Source organism: Cherax quadricarinatus, chromosome 6, assembly GCF_038502225.1.
Source record: "Cherax quadricarinatus isolate ZL_2023a chromosome 6, ASM3850222v1, whole genome shotgun sequence".
NCBI lineage: Eukaryota > Metazoa > Arthropoda > Malacostraca > Decapoda > Parastacidae > Cherax > Cherax quadricarinatus.
In genome coordinates this window covers 1,610,754-1,634,785 of record NC_091297.1, presented here as the reverse complement: position 1 = coordinate 1,634,785, position 24,032 = coordinate 1,610,754, and the positions used below count along the sequence as shown (strand labels likewise).

Genomic DNA, 24,032 nt, shown 5'->3' with positions numbered 1-24,032 from the left:
TGGAACAGATTAAAGGCATTAGCCAAGGGTCCACTGTATGTGACCGACCCTTAACCCTTTCAGGGTCCACAGGCCCTCTCAGAGACTTGTTCTCAGGGTCCCCCAAATTTAAAAAAAAAAAAAAAAAAAATTTTCTTATGAAAAGACAGAGAATCTTTTCCCGATCATAATGACACCAAAAGTATGAAATTTGATGGAAAACTTATGGAATTATGCTCTCGCGATATTAGCGGTCTTGACGATGTTTACGCATCAGCAATTTTACATTTTGAACCCTATTTTCGGCTAATTCCAGTATACTAGTAGACAAAAATCATAACCATTTTGCTAGAACTCCATTTTTTCTATCGAATGAGTACAAGAAACCACCCATTTACCAATTTCAACTATCCAATACAGTAGTCAGAATTTAGCAATTTTGCCAATTTCACACAAATTTCAAAAGATGCCAATTTCCAAATAGGGTCCAGAATAAACAAGAAAGACATTCCTGACACTAAAATAACAAGTTCTCTGTTCGTTAGTCACATCCCCAGGCCCCTCTTATATTTCTTTGGCTTTCCACTTTCAATTTTCATTCTTACAAAAAATAGAAGTTTTACTGCTATGCAGACTACTGCATTAGTGTAGAAATGGTATAAATAATATCAGCGCACTTGTGAAAGAATATTAGACTCACCAGTTGACATGTATTAGACGCTTGGCATGATTTGTTTACTTTTGAACTTTGGTAAAAATCGAACATTTCTGCTACTTTGAGCTCAATTTCAAGGTACTTTTCATTGTAAAACCAGTCAAAATCATCTCAATTTCTGTAATATGTCTTCCATTCTATAAAATGAGGCCAGAAAAACTAGAATACAACAATAAATACCATACGAAAATGCAGTGCAAAGTCGCTGTTTTAATCCAAAAACACGGTCAAAGTTTTTTTTTTCTCATTACACACTGTGTGTTGCAGGATTTTTTTTATACTGTGCACACTGACCACATAGACCCATTCTTTCATATCTAGGCCTACCAGCTTTCTCTCACTAGATATGAGGGCACTAGAATTTAGGCGTACTAGTACGTCAAAAACCCTGGGGCATAAGCCGTACTAGTACGGCCGAAACCCTGAAAGGGTTAAAGAGCTAAACTACATTATTTGTAAGGTTTAACCCTTTCACTGTTGGTCCCAAAATATTACGGCTTGCAAGCCAGTGTCAGTTCCATAATAGTACGCCAAAATTCTAGCAGCTTCCAATCTTGCGAGAGAAAGCCGGTAGGCCCACATATGAGAGAATGAATTCGAGTGGTCGGTGTGCGCATTATAAAAAAAAATCCTGCAGCACGCAGTGCATGAGAAAAAACTCCAACAGTGTTTTTCGTTTAAATCAGTGACTTTGCAGTATACAGTCTCCCCTCACTTAGCGAAGTACTGTACTTGTTTATCAATGACTCGGACTTACGACAGGCTTTCTGACCAGTCTGTATAAATAAATAATGTATATTTGAGCTGATTTCCTCTATTCTGTTTACTACAATATACAGTACACTACTATATAAACATTTAAAAACATACCAGAAATGTTATACGTAAATGGTGCATAGGTGACATTAAACAATATCAAAGATGGTCGACACAAACTCACTACCATTATAGTATGCTCCTCATTTAGCGACAAATTCGTTTATCAACGTGGTCTTAGGAATGCGTAAATATCACCAAGACTGCTTACTTTGCGAGAGTGTCATTCCATAAGTTTTCCATCAAATTTTGTACTTTTGGTGGCATTACCATCGGGAAATGATTCTCTATAATTTCATAAGATTTTTTTTTTTTTTTGAAAATTCTTCGACACTGAGAGCAAGTTTGTGAGCAGGGGTCTTGACAGTGAATGGGTTAATGAAATAAACATCATTATCATTAACCATAAAATTGATGAAGGTAAAAATAAGGGGTGGTACATTAAGGCATCTGTGAAGACAAAGAGTTTTATCCATGGAGACAAAAAGGGAAATGTATCAGTCTAGTGATATTAACAACGTTGTAGGTGTGAAGCATGGGTTTTGAATGTTGAAAATTAGGACATAGCCAGAGACAGCAGACATGTCACGTTTGAGGGCAATGTGCTGTGAGAATACTTTGCGGAGAATTCAAAAATTTAAATTAGGTGTAGAATTTTCAAAAGAATTATTCAGAGGGCTGAGAAGGGATTGTTAGCCCTTTGAGGGTCCAAGCCATAGATCTACACCTTGTCCACAGGGTCCAAGCCATAGTTCTATGCCACGAGCTCAGCTCACTCACATAAGCTGTGAGCGGTAAATTTGGGCCTAGATACGAGAGAATGGATCTATGTGGTAAGTGTGGACCATATAAAACAAATCTTACAGCACTTAGTGCACGAGAGATAAAAAAAACTGTGATTGTGAGTTTGGATTAAAACACTGACTTTGTGATGTATTTTCGTATGGTTTTTACAGTTGTATTAGCGGTTTCTTGGTCTCATTTAATAGATTGGAAGATATATTAGTACTGAAAATAGCTTGAAATTGAGCTCAAAGTAGCAGAAATGTTTGATTTTTGCCAGTGTTCAAGACTAAACAAATGACGTCACACATCTAATACACGTCAACTGGTAGGTCTAATGTGTGTTCATGAATGCGCTGATATTATTTATACTGCACAATTATTACAATATTGCCTAACAGTATATCTTCTATTTTTTTGGTGTGAATAAAAATTCTTCATGTATATAAAAAATCTGAAAAGAATTCATCTGTAAAGCCTGGAAACATAATTAATAAACAGAGGAAATGTTAGTTTAGGAATGCCTGCATTGAAGACCGAGACACTTATGCAACATATGGGAATCTTTATTCAGGAAACGTTTCGCCACACAGTGGCTACATCAGTCCAATACAAAGTAGGAAGGTATAAGGAGAGGAGGAGTTTGAGGTAATCAGTCCCTCAGCCTGGAGTCGATGTGTTCAGTCCATCAATCTTGTAGAATGTACAGCACAGGGCTGTAGACGTAGCTTATATACTGTAGTCAGGTGAGGCGAAGCAGGAGGAGGCGAGATCATAGTGGTACCATCTACTAGTCGAAGTAGGTCTTCGTCCAAAGGTTGGACGAGTGTTGAAGAATTCTTTGTAACAAGATCCCATGATGATGCAGTGTCTGACAGTTGTGATGAATGGTTTGAAAAACCGACAAGTTGAAGATTGAGACACTTATGCAACATATGGGAATCTTTATTCAGGAAACGTTTTGCCACACAGTGGCTTCATCAGTCCAATACAAAGTAGGAAGGTGTAAGGAGAGGAGTAGTTTGAGGTAATCAGTCCCTCAGTCCCTGCCTGATTACCTCAAACTACTTCTCTCCTTACACCTTCCTACTTTGTATTGGACTGATGAAGCCACTGTGTGGCGAAAAGTTTCCTGAATAAAGATTCCCATATGTTGCATTAGTGTCTCAATCTTCAACCTGTCGGTTTTTCAAGCCATTCATCACAATGCCTGCATTGTCTATTCTGGACCCTACTTTGAAATTGGAATATCTTGAACATTATATGATATTGGACAAATTACCAATTTCTGATCACTTTGTTGGATAGCTAAAGTAATTGATTGGGCAGTTTCTTGTGCTCAATCAATAAAATAGTAATATACTAGTAAACAGCTAAGAATTTGGTCAACTGGAATAATGTAACTGGCCTAAAATAGGAGTCAAACTGGGCAAAATTGCCAATCCGTAAACATCGCTGACGCAGTAAAATTCGTGATAGAGTGATTTCGTCAATTTTCCATCAAAATTCGTACTTTTTGCTTTATTACCTTAAGAAAAAGATTCTCTACCCTTTCATAAGAAAAAAATAAGAATTTTTTTTTTTTAAATTATTGGGCCCTGTGGACAAAGCCTAGAACTATGATTTGGACCTTCAAGGGGTTAAGGTTTGGACATTTAGAATGGGTGGAAAAAAACAGTATGACTATGAGGACAGATAAATCTGGGGTGGAGGGAAGGGGTAAGGGTCATCCTAGGAAAGTTTGGAGAGAGGCAGTATAGGAGGTTTTCAGTGCTAGGGTTTGGACATCCAACAGGCCTGTGTGAGTGAGTTAAATAGGAGTGAAGGCAAGTGGTTTTTATGATTGGATGTGCTGATGGAGTGTAAGCAAGGTAAAATTTATGAAGGGATTCAGGGAAACTAGTTAGCCAGACTTGAGTCCTGAAGGTGGTGAGTACAGTGAAGGAAGGTTGGGGATGTTGAAGTTTGGAGGGTTATATGAAATGTGAATGAATAAATGACATTAACAGTGTATTCATCTTTGTCAGATTACCCTACCTTGGTGCGAGACAGCCGAGGTGTTAAAAAATCTATTAAATCCTCCCTTGCCAAGCATCTTTGTTCTTTTATATGCCAGGAAAGCATAAACCTGACCTTTTCTCTTATTTTGATTCATGCTGGACAAGAGAAATGCAGTAGTTGCTAAACTTACCAGTAAACAGAATCTCTGAGACCCATCATTTTCATACTTTCTTTAATTTTTTTCTCCTTCTCTTCCACTACTAGATTCATCAAATAAACGATGAACTGGGCCCAAGCAAACACCATGTAAAGTGGAACAATGTTACGCAGAACAAATCCTCCATTTGATTCATAACTCTCCTTGGGGAAATTTTCCAAAATCACATTTGGAATTCCTATCGTTGTATTAGTCTTCATCTGAAATAAAATAAAAATTTATAAGTAATATAGAGATGCTTGGATTTTTAATTTATATACTATCATGCTGTTTAACAATCTATATGTTATTTTTACGAGTAAAAATCAAAATAGGGTATTTTTACAAGGTAGGAGTTGTCACAGATATATTTTGCTAACTGCATGGTATTCTAAGAAGAAGTTGCGAAGGCTGGTAAAGGAATTCAAGAAGGAATGAAAAAGAAAGGCCAGGGGAAGGGGGTAAAGGTTTCGAGTGTTAGGGCTTGGACATCCAAAAGGCGTGTCTGAGTGTGTTAGACAGGAGTAAGTGGGGGGCAAGTGGTTTTTATAATTTGATGTGCTGTTGGAGTGTGAGCAAGAGAACATTTATGAAGGGATTCAGAGAATTCAGTTAACCAGACTTGAGTCTCAGAGGTGAAAATGAAAGTGCCTGCACTCTGAAGGAGGGGTGGGGATGACATACAGGGTTATCTGAAGCTCATACATAAAAGGTTATACAGTAGAACGTTATATTACATGAATTTATTTGCCAAGTTTTGGTTACTGCACTAGTGAAAAATTACAAAACAATTTTAAACAACACTTCATAAAATTAACATGACTCACGAAATTGTAATGACACGATTGCAAACAAACCATACCATGGGTGGGGTTTGAACCCACGGTCAGAGAGTCTAAAAACTCCAGACTGTCATGTTAGCCACTGTCTAACGCTAACGCGATGGTCTGGAGTTTTGAGACTTTCTGACCGCAGGCTCAAACCCCTCCCGTGGTATGGGTTTTTTCTTCGTAAAATTAGCTGAACACAGTTCCGTTTGTAGGCATGAAAAAAATTTACCCAGCTCAAGCTGCCGCCTTGTTGTGGGTCAGACCATTGACTGACTGACATACTGACTTGTTGACTTACTTGACTGAATTACTGACTGACCTGATACCTTACCGGCATCTGTATAATGTACTGCAGGGTGAAATAGAACAGAAATCCATTACAGAATTTATGCACACTCCAGTGCAACCACTGACTTCAGTACCAGAACCTCTACCATCCACCTCAGCCCAGTAGGACCACAGCATAACTCTCCACTCTCTTCACAGTCATTGACAAGCACCAGCACCCACAATTTAAGGTAAGAAATACTATTACAGTGGTACCTCGGGATATGAACAGCTCCCAACTCAAACAATTATGTAAGTGTATTTTTCTAAGTGCTTTTGTAAGTGTATTTTTGAGGGTCTGAAATGGATTAATCTAATTTACGTTATTCCTTGTGGGAATAAATTTGTTTGGTATCAGCACTTGAACAGCCTTCTTGAACGAATTAATTTTGGATCCCGAGGTACCGCTGTATTTGTTGCATTTGTAGTCTTAACCCCTTAACTGTCCAAATGTAGATCTACAGTCTTACCGCTAGTGCTCCAAGTGTAGATCTACGTTTTATTTTTCCTGCCTCCAAATTTGGCACGATTGGCCTGGTCAGCATAGAATGGGTCTTGACTCTCGGTGTGCGTTGTATTAAAAAAATCTGAGACCACTTAGTACCCTGTGGGAGCACCAGTTCCATTGAGCACTCCCCTTTTAAGAGGAAATTGTCATCCTGCCAAAATGTCCTATAACCTATGCCCCAAGTAAAAAGAAACAATTCTGGAACTGTAATTTCGGCAGGCTGGCTGGCCAGCTGATTGGCTGTCTGTATCTCCGTCTGTTTGTCTGAATCTATCTCTGTCTCTATCTCATAGGAACATATATGTAAATACAATTATACATAATGTATATTACTTAGGATAACCCAAAAAATCCAGACAAAATGCTTGGCCAGTTGGCTGACTGATTGGCTATCTCTATCTCTGACTGTCTGTCTGTACCTATCTCTGTCTTTATATCTGTCTTTATCTCACAGGAACTCATACATAAATACAATTATACAAAGTGTAAATTACCTAGGATAACTCAAAAAATCCAGACAATGTTCTATACTATGCTTGTAGAAAGTGATCGTGTGTAATACCAGCTGGTTCATGAGCAACTCTCTGAGATAGACAGATAGATAGACAGACAGATAGATAGACAGACAGATAGATAGACAGACAGACATGCTTATGTGTAAGAGTGAAAACAAATAAATGAAGGCTTATCAAATGTCACCACTGTCATTAGCGGTGAGATAAGATAAGACGACCCTCATCAAATGTCACCACTGTCATTAGCAGAATGATAAATTCCCACTTGCGACAGTATATTCCACCTCTATTCAAAAGTCTATATTTGCTTACCATAAAAAACATCCACACTTATTCATGTGCCTACTACATACATAGAACAATACATGCAAACATAAACCCTCCACATAAACTTCTCCTCACCAACCTTAACAGGACACATGACCACAAGACAAAGCTCTCTTTTTGATGTACTCTGTGTCCATATCACACTGTGTAAAAACTCTATGCACATAAAGGGCCCCAAAATCTAGAATTCATTACCAGAACATACTAAAGTAACCAGGCCTGAAAATCAATTTAATACTTCTAAAAAACCACTTACTCGCCCAGGACTAAATAATCAACACTCAATATTTAAGATCACCAATAAATCTCCCAATTACTTAAATCTTAAAACTTCAAGACAACACACAGTAAACTGATCATCTTGTTTGTTATACATTGTAATGCGACAAATTTGTACACCTATAATGCTTCAAAATCTTAATGTTCAAATTTCATTGTTTCAAATAATCAATTGTACTTCATACTGTAAATTGTTTACGGTAATTTTTACCACTGAACCTATCATTGCTTGGTTAATTTTAAGTCAATTTTAAGCCTGCCCATAATGCTCTACATACAAGGGGCTGTTGGCATGTACACCCAACTACTATAATTCCTTGTACAATTATGTATCATGTCCAGATAATTTTATTATTATTATTATTATTATCACACTGGCCGATTCCCACCAAGGCAGGGTGGCCCGAAAAAGAAAAACTTTCACCATCATTCACTCCATCACTGTCCAGATAAACTATATGAATATGAATATAGAGACAAGATAAGATGACACTCATCAAATGTCACCACTGTTATTAGTGGGGTGATAAGATAAGATGACCTCTCATTAGTGTCAGCAGTGGAGTGAAGAGATAAGACAAGTGAAACACTTTTATATCAAGCATCAAGGGAACTTATTATTATTATTATTATTATTACAGTGGATCCTCGACTTATATTAATCCGTTCCAGAGAGCTCATCATTAGACAAAATTATCTTAAGTTGAATTAATTTTTCCCATAAGAAATAATGGAAATCCAATTAATCTGTTCCATACACCCAAAAGTATGAAAAAAAAAAAAAAGTTACCACATGAAATATACATTTTCCTACACACAAAAAGGATACATGCACAATATACTACATTGTGCATGTACTGTACTAAATGAAGAATAAATGACACCTTTATTGAAGATGTAGTTATGAATAATGGGATGGGAGGAGGGGAGATGGAGGTTTATTATTTTTTGGAAGGGGAATCCCCTTCCATAAGGACTTTAGGTTGCAAGCCCTTTTCCGGGGTTACTTCCCTTCTTTGTTTTTTAATGCCACTGAGAACAAACTGAGAGTCACTGGACCTCTGTTGCACCAAAAATTTGTCCATAGAGCTCTGTACCTCGTGTTCCTTTAAGATTTTCCTAAAGTGGGTCACAACACTGTCATTGTAAAAGTCACCAGCACAGCTTGCAATAGCTGTCAGGGTGATTTTCTTCCGTAAAGGTTTACATGTCAACCCACTTTGCACAAATTTCCTTAATCTTTGAAGAAGGCAACTTCTTCAATTTCTCTCTTCCCTCCTCTGAAGCAATTTCCTTAGATCTGGCCTCTTGCTGTTGCAGATGCTCTTGCAGCTCATCAGTGGTTAGTTCTTCATCGTCGTCCTCCACCAACTCTTTCACATCCTTCCCACTAACCTCCAACCCCAAGGACTTCCCTACTGCCACAATAGATTCCACAACTGGCATAGGCTCCTCAGGGTTAGCCCCAAACCCTTCAAAATCCCTCTCTTGTACACATTGTGGCCACAATTTCCTTCAAGCAGAGATCAAGGTTCTGTTAGTCACTCCCTCCCAAGCCTTACCTATAAGATTTATGCAATTGAGGATACTAAAGTAATCTTTCCAAAACTCTCTTAGGGTCAGTCGAGTGTCTGAGGTCACTTCAAAGCACTTTTGAAACATTGCTTTGGTGTACAGTTTTTTGAAATTTGAAATGACCTGCTGGTCCATGGGCTGGAGGGGAGGAGTGGTATTAGGATGCAAAAACTTTACTTTAATAAAACTTAACTCCCCTGAAATTCGCTCTGGCAAGTCTGAAGGATGAACAGGAGCATTGTCTAATACCAGGAGGCACTTAAGGTCCAATTTATTTTCCAGGAGGTAATTTTTCACAGTGGGGCCAAACACATGGTAAAACCAGTCACAGAGAATGTCCCTAGTGACCCATGCCTTATTGTTTGCCCTCCACATCACACACAAATTAGCCTTGACGACAATATTTTTCCTGAACACTCTGGGAGTTTCAGAGTGATACACCAATAAAGGCTTCACTCTGCAATTTCCACTAGCATTACTACACAACATTAAAGTAACCCTGTCTTTCATAGGCTTGTGTCCTGGGAGTGCTTTTTCCTCCTGTGTAATGTAGGTCCTGTTTGGCATTTTCTTCCAAAACAGGCCTGTTTCATCACAATTAAACACTTGTTGGGGTTGCAATCCTTCAGCCTCTATATACCCCTGGAATTCCTGCACATATTTTTCAGCCGCTTTTTTGTCTGAACTGGCAGTCTCACCATGCCTTATCACACTGTGTATGCCACTATGATTCTTAAATCTCTCAAACCAACCTTTGCTGGCCTTAAATTCACTCACATCACCACTAGTTGCAGGCATTTTTTTAATTAAATCGTCATGCAACTGCCTTGCCATTTCACATATAATCACTTGAGAGATGCTATCTCCTGATATCTGTTTTTCATTTATCCACACCAATAACAGTCTCTCAACATCTTCGAGTACTTGCAATCTGTGTTTCGAAAAGATACTTGCACCTTTTGCAACAACAGTTTCCTTAATTGCCTTTTAGTTGGCCAAGATAGTAGCGATTCTAGGTAGTAGGTTGGTAAACAGCAACCACCCAGGGAGGTACTACCGTCCTGCCAAGTGAGTGTACAACGAAAGCCTGTAATTGTTTTACATGATGGTAGGATTGCTGGTGTCTTTTGTCTGTCTCATAAACATGCAAGATTTCAGGTATGTCTTGCTACTTCTACTTGCCTTTAGGTCACACTACACATACATGTACAAGCATATATATACACACACACACCCCTCTGGGTTTTCTTCTATTTTCTTTCTAGTTCTTGTTCTTGTTTATTTCCTCTTACCTCCATGGGGAAGTGGAACAGAATTCTTCCTCCGTAAGCCATGCGTGTTGTAAGAGGCGACTAAAATGCCGGGAGCAAGGGGCTAGTAACCCCTTCTCCTGTATATATTACTAAATTTAAAAAGAGAAACTTTAGTTTTTTTCTTTTGGGCCACCCTGCCTCGGTGGGATACGGCTGGTATGTTGAAAGAAAGAAAGAAGATAGTAGCGATGGTTGATTGAGGTGTGTTGTACAACCTGGCCAGCTTGGAGACACGTACTCCACTCTCATATTTCGTGATTATCTCTTTCTTCATTTTGATTGTAATTTTCACCCTTTTTACCACAGGGTTGGCACTAGAAGCTTTCTTTGGGCCCATGGTGACTTATTTAGCAGTTTCAAGCACTAAAAACACTGGAATACCGAATGTATTCGTGGAAGCGACCACACTGCCTTGTAAACACTGGCACACTAACTGAAGGTAGGGCAGCTAAGGTGTGCTCAGGCCAGAGAGACGCGTGGACACGTTCGGGACGAAGGATGTAAGTCGAGTTTTTGTTCGTAGGTCGGGGGAAATTTTTTATACTGAAATGCTTCGTAAGTTGATTTTATCATTAGATGAGGCCTTTGTAAGTCGGAGGTTCACTGTATTATATACTCCTGTGTTTCCAAAACATTGCTGGGACCTATAAATACTATGTATATATTTCTAGACAATAGTATGTCCCTGGCAACACCCCCCCCCCACTCTTCATAGATCTAAACTTACTCCCTGTTCAGAACATCCACACTTACTACTGTGCAATCTACATATACAGGATCTTAAAATCCAATATTAACCTTGACCTAAAATGCTTTCTTGATAGTTGTGACACGACCCACAAGCATAACACCAGACACAAACATCTCTACGACATTTCCCGTGTCCGACTAAACCTCTACAAAAATTCAATGTATGTCAAAGGCCCTAAAATCTGGAACACTCTACCTGAAAACTCTAGAACTGCAGACACATTCATCACCTTCAAAACTACCATTAGAAAACATCTTATCTCCCTGATACACCCCATCAAATAACTACATAAAAACCACCTGGTGGTTCACACTTACACTCACTCACTCACCCATTTGACTATAAGCACAGAAATACGTATCTTAATCTTAACCCGTAAACGGTCCAAACGTATATATACGTTTTTTCAACATTTGAAAGTATGTAAAATAAGTAGATCTTTTTGTTTTTTTACATTTGAAAATATGTAAAAAACTTTGATCTACTTTTTTTTTGTTATATTTGAAAATATGTATAAAAAACAAAGATTTACTTTTGTAGCACTACACATGTGATCGTAGATCTGCTTGGAGCGTTTACAGGCTAAAATAATGATCCCTAGCCAGTCACAAGTTTGCTTGTGATACTCCAATATAGAAACTATGTATTGTGCCAAAACAAAAGCATTCACAATGCTAAACTCACAAACTAGTATTTAGTCAACTTACTCCACAATTTGTAATAATTTAGGGTTAAGAATTAATCTAAGTTTGCTCGAAAGGCCTAGCCATGCTAGGTGTTCTAGTGGCCCCCTCTGTAATTAGTATTTTATTACATGCAAACCACACAATAACCAAAATCTGTAAACCCCGCATTGTAATCCTTATAGAGAATAAACTTTGATTGAAGGTAGGTGAAAATGTTCACCTGTCACTGTGTTTACGATTATTTGAGCACTATTTCCGTACCTAATAATAGTGTCAGAACAAAGATTAACTAAGAAATCACAAGAACTACTACAAATTATCATTATCAGAACATAAAAATTATACAAATTAAAAAAATGAGGAAAAAAGGTATATTGGCAACACATCTGCAAGTGGCAGCGCTGCATGTTGCCTTCAGGCGAGTGACATGTGCTGACTTTGCAGCCTTATATCTCTGTAAATACTGACTCTAGATTTTTTTTTTCTTACATTACTTTATGTAAAAAATGTCCTCTTCATTTAACCCTTAAATGGTCCAAACGTATATATACGTCTTTTCAACATCTGAAAGTATGTAAAAAAATGTAACGAATGGCTTTGGAAACCGACAAGTTGAAGAATTGAGACACTTATGCAACACATGAGAATCTTTATTGAAGAAACGTTTCGCCACACAGTGGCTTCATCAGTTCAATACAAAGTAGAAATGGGTAAGGGGAGTAGAAGTTTGAGGTAATCAGTCCCTCAACCTGGAATCGATGTGTTCAGTCCATCACTTCCTACAAGAGTGATGGACTGAACACATCGATTCCAGGTTGAGGGACTGATTACCTCAAACTTCTACTCCCCTTACCCATTTCTACTTTGTATTGGACTGATGAAGCCACTGTGTGGCGAAACGTTTCTTCAATAAAGATTCTCATGTGTTGCATAAGTGTCTCAATTCTTAAAAAAATGTAGATCTTCTTTTTTGTTTTACATTTGAAAATGTTTACAAAACATTTTAGATTTGAAAATATGTAAAAAAAAGTAGATCTACTTTTGTAGCACTACGAATTTGAATGTCGATCTCTTTGGACCGTTTAAGGGTTAAAAAAAAAAAAAAAAATTTAATTTTCAAAATATTCAGAACGCTGGGCGAGAGAACATAGATCTATGTTTGGACAGTTAAGGGGTTAAGCAGTAAAAATATAATACATCCTCACAATGAACTACAATTACATATTCACTTTTATTTTTGTAAGATCTGGTGGTCTAGAAAAAAAGGTTGTTTGGCTTTTTTGGGGCTCCCAAAAACATAACCCTATTTTTCCCGTAAGTTCTTCAGTTTATCTGACAGAGATTAACCTAACATGACGTTTTCAGGAATGTAACTACTGTGTAATATAACGGTCTACTGTACTCCTTCATAACATCATAAAGTATCCTCAACCCCTGCCAGTTTAGCTTCAGGAGAAACAAAAGCACAAATGATGAAATAATAAAAATGTCAGACCTACTTTACACAGTACAGTTAATGTGTGTCAAAAAAATACTGTACTATGCAATACCGTAGTGATCAGGGTATTATTATAATGTGTTTTAATTTAATGCATTCCAACAATACAATTAAATGAGTCAGATCACAAAATTATTTAGTTGTTTGCTTAGTACAAATCAATGCACATGAAACTCTTGCATACACTTGCAATTAAAAAAAATTACAGAAGATAAAAACAAAAAAAAAAAAAAAAGTACCATAGATTTTTATTACAGTTGTCAATAAACAATGTGTACTATACATATGGTAAAGAAAGACATTTTTTAGAAAAATAGTTGAATAACGTGGTTTGCACAGCTTTTTATTCTTTTTATCAGCATACATATCTTTATAGCATCGAATATCATTTTGTAACACCTGCCTAACTCTAATATCTCGTTCAATGTTTGGATCCTTGTTCATTGTTTTGAATGTGGTAATAGCACACTAATGAAATGTGCATAAATTTTGTCGCTCTGGAAGTTAAATTGCAGTTGAAACTTCCCAAATAGGAGCAGAAATTGTTGGATTTGCAGTCCTGCATAACGTGAGCATTAAGCAGATGGACAGGACAGCTTCGGAACCCCAGCTAAGTCATGTCTATTTTGTGTTGAAATTCTTGCCAGTATTTTCTTCATAATTTAGGCAAGGGGGTTTGTATGACACACCGTCATCTCCAGACTAATTGGTGAGTCTTATTATTATAAATTCTCCATCAATGTATATGTCTCACGAAATCGTAATGACACGATTGCAAACAAACCATACCCCGGCCGGGATTGAACCGCGGGTTCAATCCCGGCCGGGGTATGGAATGTACAGTGGACCCCCGCTTAACGATCACCTCCCAATGCGACCAATTATGTAACTGTATTTATGTGTGTTTGTACGTGTATGTTTGGGGGTCTGAAATGGACTAATCTACTTCACAATATTCCTTATGGGAACAAATTCAGTTAGTACTGGCACCTGAACATACTTCTGGATGAAAAAATATCATTAACGGGGGGTCCACTGTATATGTATTCACATTTTAAATTTAATATACAGTGGGCTGCAGAAAACAATGAGATGTTTCAATTACTCAGATATGGTAAACACGAGGAAATTAAATCTTCATCAGAGTACAAAACAAATTCTGGCCACAAAATAGAGCGAAACACCAACGTCAAAGACCTGGGAGTGATCATGTCGGAGGATCTCACCTTCAAGGACCATAACATTGTATCAATCGCATCTGCTAGAAAAATGACAGGATGGATAATGAGAACCTTCAAAACTAGGGATGCCAAGCCCATGATGACGCTCTTCAAGTCACTTGTTTTATCTAGGCTGGAATATTGCTGCACACTAACAGCACCTTTCAAGGCAGGTGAAATTGCTGACCTAGTAAATGTACAGAGAACCTTCACGGCGCGCATAACGGAGATAAAACACCTAAATTACTGGGAGCGCTTGAGGTTCCTGAACCTGTATTCCCTGGAATGCAGGCGGGAGAGATACATGATTACAGTATATACACCTTGGGACTAGTACCGAACTTGCACATGAAAATCACTCACTACGAAAGCAAAAGACTTGGCAGACGATGCAACATCCCCCCAATGAAATGCAGGGGTGTCACTAGCATGTTAAGAGACCATACAATAAGTGTTAGGGGCCCGAGACTGTTCAACTGCCTCCCAGCATACATAAGGGGGATTACCAACAGACCCCTGGCAGTCTTCAAGCTGGCACTGGACAAGCACCTAAAGTCGGTTCCTGACCAGCCGGGCTGTGGCTCGTACGTTGGTTTGCGTGCAGCCAGCAGTAACAGCCTGGTTGATCAGGCTCTGATCCACTAGGAGGCCTGGTCACAGACCGGGCTGCGGGGGCATTGACCCCCGGAACTCTCTCCAGGTAATCTCCAGGTAAACATATTTATATTAATGTTTTTACGAGAATTCCTGGTGATGTATATTTCATTTGAAATTAACATAGGTCCAGAGTGACTTGTGGAGAGATAGATTATCATAGGTATCAAAGGGGGACATTTTTTTGCGACCTAGGTGTCCTAAAATTCCTACTTGTCTCTGTAACCTTGATAAAGAATAATTATGTTTGTTACCATTTACTGGTATGTATCTTATGAGTTACATCCAGGTAAATTTAATTTTCCACAATAGTTTGCCCGTTGGTCCTTGATCAAACTGAATGTAATTAGTGAAGTCATTAATTCATGAATTAATTACTTAATAATTATATGTGAAATGAAAGAAGGAGGTGGATGTTAGGTCCACAAATTTACTTAATGTGTAGTGGATTATAATTATTTCAATACTAAAGTTGCTAAGCCAAAGTCTGGCTAGATTTATATTAGTGTATTTGTATAATATTAATTTTTCTAAGCCAAAGTCTTTCTAGGATTTATATTAGTGTATTTGTATAATATTAATTTTGCTAAGCCAAGTCTGGCTAAGATTTATATTAATGTGTATTTAAAATTTATATTATAATGTCCTTACATGGATAATTGCTAAGCTCAAGTGTAGCTAACATTATTAATGTATATTTAAAGTTTATATTATAATTTTCTTACATGTAATTGCTAAGCTCAAGTAGCTAGAATTTATTCAAGGTAAGTTGTAATAATTACTTTTATAAAGTGCATAATTAAGTACATAATCAGTATTATTAATTAAGCTGAATTTAATACATTGCATCATGGGTGAAAATGAGGAAATTAATGTAGATGACAAACACATGGAATTTAGAGCAAAAGAATCATCATTGCAGACTAGAAAGGGTTATGTAACAAAGGTATACAATAAATATTTGGAATTAATGAATCAAGAAACTGTGAATACTGATGATTTAAAATTGTATTTAGATGCTTTAGGGAATAGATATGATTCATGCAAATTATATTATAAAAAATATAAAGGAGATTTGTTAGTAAATTGTGGAGATGAGACAGAAATAGATCTTATGATTAACCAGTATTATGAATTAGAAGAAAAAATTCTTTCTTGTTAAAGTCAGGCTTTGAATAAATTAAAAGGTGTAAACCGGGCAGTTTATTTATTTATTTATTTATTTCCAATTTGTGCACACAACAAATAAGATGTCTGCCAAAACTCCCAGAATTATGTTTACCTGTATTTAATCCTGGAGAAAATTGGGAGGAGTTTGGTCAATTTTTAAAGCAGCTGTGCACGATAGGAGTGACCTAGCATGTGTAACTAAATTATTTTACCTCAAAGGACAGATAAGAGGAGATGCTCACATACTCATACAAGCCTTTCCCAATAAACTTACGCTTAACACTGACAAAACCTACTACATTATGTTTGGTAGCAGAGCAGGAGACGCACAAATTAACATTAAGATCGACAACACACTAATTGCCAGGCATAATGAGGGCAAATTCCTAGGCCTATACCTCGACAACAACCTGAACTTCAGCACCCATATCCAACACACAACCAAAAAAGTATCCAAAACGGTTGGGATCCTCTCCAAGATACGATACTAAGTGCCGCAAACTGCCCTTCTCACACTATACCATTCACTTATATATCCATACCTCACCTATGCTATCTGTGCTTGGGGTTCAACTGCAGCAACACACCTAAAGCCAATAATAACCCAACAAAAAGCCGCAGTAAGAATAATCACTAAATCCCATCCCTAGCAACACACCCCCCCACTCTTCATAGATCTAAACTTACTCCCTGTTCAGTACATCCACACTTACTACTGTGCAATCTACATCTACAGGACCTTAAATTCCAATATTAACCTTGACCTAAAACACTTTCTTGATAGTTGTGACAGAACCCACAGGCACAACACCAGACACAAACATCTCTATGACATTCCCCATGTCCGACTAAACCTTTACAAAAATTCAATGTATGTCAAAGGCCCTAAAATCTGGAACACCCTACCTGAAAATTCTAAAACTGCAGACACATTCATCACCTTCAAAACTACCATCAGAAAACATCTTATCTCATTGATACACCCTGTCAACTAATTATACGAATACCACCTGGTGGTTCACACTTACACTCACTCACCCATTTGACCATAAACAGAAATATCAATCTCAATCTCAAAATAATGAATCTTAACTAGTCATAAGTTGGCCTGTGATACTCCAATACTGAAACTATGTATAGTGCCAAAACAAAAGCATTCACATTGCTAAACTCACAAACTAGTATTTAGTCACTTAGCCATAATACCAACTTACCTCATAATTTTGTAATATTTTAAACTTAAGATTTAATCTAAGTCTGCCCGAAATGCCTAGCCATGCTAGGTGTTCTAGTGGTACACTCTGTAATTATTATTTTACTACATGTAAACCACACAATAACCAAATTCTGTAAACTCAGCATTGTAATCCTTATAGAGAATAAACTTTGAACTGAATTGAATTGAATGTAGATGACTCTTACAAGGAAGCAGTTGACTTGTTGAAGATCACTTATGGTAATATAGAACAAAGTAAGTTGGATCTAGTGAATATCATTGTTAATTTAAAAACTCCAGATCACACTTACAAAGGTTTACAGCAGTTTAAAGTTAAACTGGAGAGCACTCTCAAAACTTTAAGTAATAAATATAACCTGAAGGAATCAGACTGGTTATTGAGTGCCATTGTACAGAATAAATTAAGCTGTAAAACACTTGAATGGATCTCGGACAAGTATCACAAAGGTTATTTTGGTCTGGAGGAAATAAGACTAGGTCTACAAGAATTAATTGTTCAGTTGCAGACCAGCCCACCAACTCATTTTAAAGATGCAACACATAATAATTCTGAGGTAACTGTCAAGTTTCACAAAGGGAAAAATTATCCCAATGTTAATAATCAAAATTCATTTCCTAAAAAGAGTTGCATAGGTGCATATCAAGTAGCAGGAATCAGAAATAATGATTCCCCACAAGGTAAGAAGAATAAGTACCCTCCTAAGAGTAGCCCAGTTAATAAGAAACCAGTCAAAGAAAAGAGAGCTTGTCTTTTCTGCAAGGGTACTCATTTTTCTAAGAATTGCAATGCATACAATTCATGGAATGATAAAGTTGAAAGATTGGAAGAACTTGACAGATGTATCAGGTGTCTAGGTAATCAGAATGTAAAGGATTGTCATGCCAAATTAAACAACCGTTATCAATGTCACAAAGGAAGACACCATATAGTCATGTGTAAGGGTCTATATGATAATGTTGATAATAATGATAATGTTTACAATCCTGACACAACAGTGGCTAATGTAAAAATTGCTGCTAATGTTAATAATGATGGTTTTGCTGAAGTAGCCTTAACTGTGTTACAGGTTAAAAAAAAAAAACAACCAATTGGGAAAATCTCTAATATCCCTAGTAACATGTCCTTGAAAGAAGTAGAAAAAGGGATGGCCCCTTACTACTGTCAGAGTCTTATTTCCCTTCAGGAAAACTCCAAAACAACTGAAGTTAAAACATTTAGAGATACTGGAGCATACTGCTCACTTATAAGAGAGGGAATATTACCCCTTTCAAAGAACACCTCCTTAAATTCCTCTGTTTTGTTGGAAGCATTTGGAGGAGCTATATATTCTGTCCCTTTGCATAAAATTTATGTACAGTGCAAATATTACACTGGATACTTGACTGTGGGTGTATCCGAAGGATTCCCATGAAAGATGCCATGTTATTACTGGGTAATAACATTACTACTGCTAGTGTGTGTCCTGAACCCATAATGATTAATTCTTCTCCGGTGTTGACCATAACTCGGGCAACCTCCCGAGGGTTGTCTGGCGAGAATGTTGACCTATCCTTGGATGACTCCGATCTCGGAATAGCCACTTTGTTTTACGAGGAAAACTGGCCAGAGCCTCGTAGATCAAGTGAACAGACCCCGATCAAGCCTTCCTATTCCAAGGTTGCAGGATTGCCAGATATCTCTGTTTCCATGCCCGAGGGACTGTCCTTCCGGGAGGAACAACAAAAGGACCCTTCTTTAAATTTCGCTTTTCAGGCAGCCATGGGTAAATCCTCTTTGGATCATCCGGTCAAGTATAAACTTAAAAACGACTATTTGATCTGCACCGAGACTGGTAAGGAGATAGAGGGCCGGCAATTGTCAGACAGGTTAGTAGTTCCAATAAAGTTTAGACCTCAAATATTGAATATAGCTCATAATACTTCATTAGGAGGTCATTTAGGAATTACTAAAACATAATATAGAATTACAAAAGAATTTTATTGGCCAAAATTAAAGCAGGATGCGAAGAATCATATCCGGTGTTGCCAAGAATGTCAGCAAGTAGGGAAACCTGGACATTCCATTAAACCTGCACCTCTTCAACCTATACCTGCTGATAGAGAACCTTTTGCAGATTTAATTATAGATTGTGTAGGTCCACTACCTAGATCAAAGTCGGGAAATCAATATTTATTTACCATTATGGATAGAGTAACTAGATACCCTGAAGGAATTCCCATGTGCAGTATTAATACTAAAGCTATTCTTGAAGCTTTAACTAGATTTATTTCTTGTTTTGGCATTCCTAAAACTATTCAAAGTGATCAAGGTACTAACTTCAATGCCAAAGCATTTAGGGAAGCATTAACTAGGTTAGGGATAATCCACAACTTATCCACTGCCTATCATCCTCAGTCCCAAGGCGCCTTGGAATGATTCCATCAGACGTTAAAAACTATGATGAGAACTTTTTGCATGCATTTTCCTACAGACTGGGATGAATCACTACCTTTGTTGCTGTTCTCAGTGCAAGAAATGGTGCAAGAGTCTACCAGGTACAGTCCGTTTGAGCTGATCTTTGGGCACAATGTACGAGGTCCTCTTCGGGCGCTCAAAGAAGGATGGATGGGAGAAGACGTTAGCTCAACACTCTACAACCCGTCTTCAAGGTTGCAGGTAGCACGTCAGTTAGCCAAGGCTAACCTAAAGGCAGCTCAAAATAAGATGAAACAGAGGTATGACAGAAATGCACAATTCCTCTCCTTCCATCCAGGAGACAGGGTGTTGGTGCAGGAACCTATACCTGGCCACACCTTGAAAGCTAGATTTACGGGACCTATGCAAATTGTAAGTAAATTATCTGGTGTAAATTATGTGGTAGCTCCCATTGATAAGACCTCGAAAACTAAAACTTACCACATTAATCAATTAAAATCTTTTCATACACCAGATAAAGTCCCAGTAATGACTCTGTCCTCTTCCTCTGAGGATGACTCTGACTCTTTACATTCTATTTCTGAAATTAATGTTAAAATTCCAAACTCTGTCCTCCTCAAGAACCCTAGCCCTTTAATGGTGGGGCTATCTAAAACTCAAGCAACAAGTTTAACTGCACTTCTACAATCATACCCTGATATTTTTTCGGATGTGCCGAAAAAATGTACGTTAGGTTATCATGATGTAGATGTGGGAAACTCTAAACCTATTAAACTCTCCCCCTACAGAGCTAATCTTGAAAAGCAGAGGCTACTTCAGCAGGAAGTAGAATTTCTGTTAGAGCATGGGTTAGTGGAGGAGTCATCTAGTCCATGGGCTTCACCGTGCATCCTTGTTAAAAAAGCTGATGTAGGGTTTCGTATGTGTACAGACTAGGATTTTACAGAAGATTCTGTAAGAATTTTTCAGACATTGTAACCCCCTCTTACCTCTCTTACCAGTCACAAAGTTCCCTTTAACTGGACCCCAGAATGTCAAAGTGCTTTTGATAAAGCAAAAAGATTATTGTGTACTGCACCCATTCTTTTGTATCCAGATTTCTCCAAACCTTTCTCATTACAGGTTGATGCTTGCGAGTCTGGGGTTGAGGCAGTACTATTGCAAAACGGAGACCAGGAGTTGCAGCCTGTAGCCTACTTCTCAGCCAAGTTCCAGCCGCATCAGAGGGCTTACTCTACCATTGAAAAAGAAGCCCTCGTGCTGGTATTGGCTTTGGAGCACTTTGATGTATACATGGGACAAACTTCGCAGGTGGTCACTGTCTACAGTGACCACAATCCTCTAGTATATCTCCAAACCATGAAGAACCACAACACAAGGCTCATGCACTGGACGCTAAGATTGTAACCATATTTTCTGAGAATTGTACATATTGCCAGCAAAGAAAGTATGTATGTTGGCAGACTCTTTATCAAGAGTCTAACAATATTATTTATAATAATTGTATATTAGGTTAGGATGTGTTAGGTTACTTGTGGTAACCACTTTCAAGCCCTTTTTTTTATCCCCTGGTGTGGGGTTCTTTTTTTTTAGTGAGGGGATGCAGGCTACCGTCCGCCCGTGTCTTGGACCTAAGCTAGCCCGACTCTCTGCCGTCTCGCTCTGAGTTTAGGGTTTGGCTTTTTGTCATGAGAAAACCTGAGCTCTATCTAAGAGTTGGATGGTTGAGAGGAAAGGCGGTCCCATTATTTTGTGCCATGGTGGCATGGTTATCACTGGGAGGTGGGAGCCTAATCCTGAGCCTTCTCGGGGTGGGGGTGTGGCATGCAAAGAGTACGTAACCTTTATTCGGCACATGTACACACCCTCATTTACAGGCTATCTCCCGCAACCAGTGAACCAGGTGACTGAGGGTTGACGATGGGGCCCCGTCGTTCAACCAGTACCCAGGTTCCAGCCAATGAGAAGATGGTTTTGGCAATCGCAGAGGTTATGTGGGTACCACTCTCCTGTCTGCCCTTGTCATTCCCATTCTAGAGCTGGTTGAAGCACAGTCTGCTCTCTAGTGGCTTCTATTCTGCCTTGCTTACCGTGGAGTGCACTAATACCTATTGCTGTACATAGTGTATATAGTGTACAATGCCTGCACTTTAAAGGAGGGGTTTGGGATATTGGCAGTTTGGAGGGATATGTTGTGTATCTTTATATGTTTATGCTTCTAGACTGTTGTATTCTGAGCACCTCTGCAAAAACAGTGATAATGTGCGAGTGTGGTGAAAGTGTTGAATGATGATGAAAGTATTTTCTTTTTGGGGATTTTCTTTCTTTTTTGGGTCACCCTGCCTCGGTGGGAGACGGCCGACTTGTTGAAAAAAAAAAAAAAAAAAAAAAAAAAAAAAAAAAACTTCTGTTCTAAATTGGTGAAGGATAATATAAGTAAAAAGTTTTCTGCTGTGTTTATTTTGCTCCCTTTACACCCAGGATAACAGGCAATTTGGACTCCTGGGTTGTAATACCCAATAACATCCTGGTATCTTTCAATGTTTTACATCCAGTGTATACAACAATATCCAATACCAGGCCACTGTCACAGTCACAGAGTACAAACAGTTTTATACCAAAGCATTTCCTCTTGCTCGGTAGATACTGCTTGAATGACAGCCTACCATTGAACAAAATCAAAGACTCGTCAATTACAAGATTCTTGTAAAGTAAAAGGACACAAGTGCAACTCATGTGACAATAAAATGTCACATTAGTTGCACTTGTGTCCTTTTACTTTACATATTGTCGGTAATTCTACCAACTTTATTACAAGATTCTTGAATGGATAAAAGCATATGTTGAACTTTTGTTTGAGATACATAAAAACATTTCTAATCTTGTATAACCTGTCACTTCTGTCAGGCCTGGTTTTGTCAGAGAAGTGCAACATACGTAACAGTAAGATAAACCTGCTCACTGGGATGATTTCACTGAAGACCGGGGTAGAAATTAGCCGAACTGTGGACCAGTATGCTTTTATATTATGCTTATAGACATGGGGCATAAGCAGTATTGTTGCAAAAAGCAAATACATTTCTGCAACAATCGTCTCTTTCCACGGGTGTAATCTCGACTGTGGTCATATGATCGTATTTGCCATGGTGTACTCAAAATACTTGTTACTTTCCCTGACAATAGTTTCCATCAAGGGCTGGTCAAAGAATATTTAAAAAAATTGCAGTTCATTGGCCATGGTTCCAAGAGGACAAGTAGGTAGAATTCCACTTTGAGAGTCATCAAAGTGGTGGGGCTTGGGAACAAAATTGGGATTTTGCTGCCAATCCCAGATACGGTTTGCTGGTGGATAATGGACATCATAGGCTGGTTGTGTGGGTAGTTGTGGTTGTGGTGGGATGGTGGCTGACGCTCCGCTTTGTCCTTGAACTGAGGAGTCAGCAGCGTGGGTCCCAGCCTGGGCTGGTGAGTCACGCATGGCCGTGGCACTACCATCACCACTACAACCATCTACTGATGCCTGTGGTCTATCCATGCCAAGTGTAGCCACATCATCCTCACTTTCACTGTCTATTCCTGGTGTAGGGCCACGGGATGTACTCCGTCCCCTGGGCACTGCATAGGGTACACTACCCGAGCGCATGCGGCGGCGTATATACTGACGCTTCACTGGTGAATATATTTCCTCACTATCACTACTTGAATGATCGTCAAGAGCAATAAAATCACAATCCACGTCACTATCATCATCATTACTGAAGTCAGAGGCCTGGCCATGCAAAAATAATAGTTTTCTCTTGCGATGAGGTACAACTGACTGTGACTGAGGAGTGCCCACACCAGAGGTAGAAGGTTGAAGATCGTCAGGGCTTTCTGCGGTATTACCGATATCCTGGTCATTCCTTTCGGTCACTAACTGATTAAAGCCAAAGAATTCGTCTTCATTTCCACTTCCATCAGTGTCAGAACTATCAGATAGGAAGAGGAGAGTCTCAATTTTCCTTGGAGTGAGAGCTGCCTTGCGACGAGGCATGGCGAACAAAGGTAACTGAGCCAGCGTTCCCACAATGCTATGCGGGCGCCTAGAATTTCTGTTTACGGTGCACACCCACCATGCAGACCCGTTCTTTCACATGTAGGCCTATGAGCGTTTTCGCACTAAATTTGACTCTGCTAGAATTTTGGCATAGATCTATGGTTTGGACCCTGAACGTGAAGCCGTAGATCTACGAGACA

At 38.5% G+C, this 24,032-nt stretch overlaps 1 protein-coding gene across 8 annotated transcripts in view; it reads right to left on the bottom strand.

Moving 5' to 3' along the window:
* LOC128692060 (cholesterol transporter ABCA5) overlaps nt 1-24,032 on the bottom strand; it is a 408,467-nt gene that overhangs the window by 278,916 nt on the left and 105,519 nt on the right. For all 8 annotated transcript variants that reach the window (XM_070079720.1, XM_070079724.1, XM_070079709.1 and 5 more), the window contains one exon: nt 4,485-4,711. In XM_070079720.1, coding sequence (XP_069935821.1) covers nt 4,485-4,711 — 227 coding nt within the window. The remainder of the gene's footprint in view (nt 1-4,484; nt 4,712-24,032) is intronic.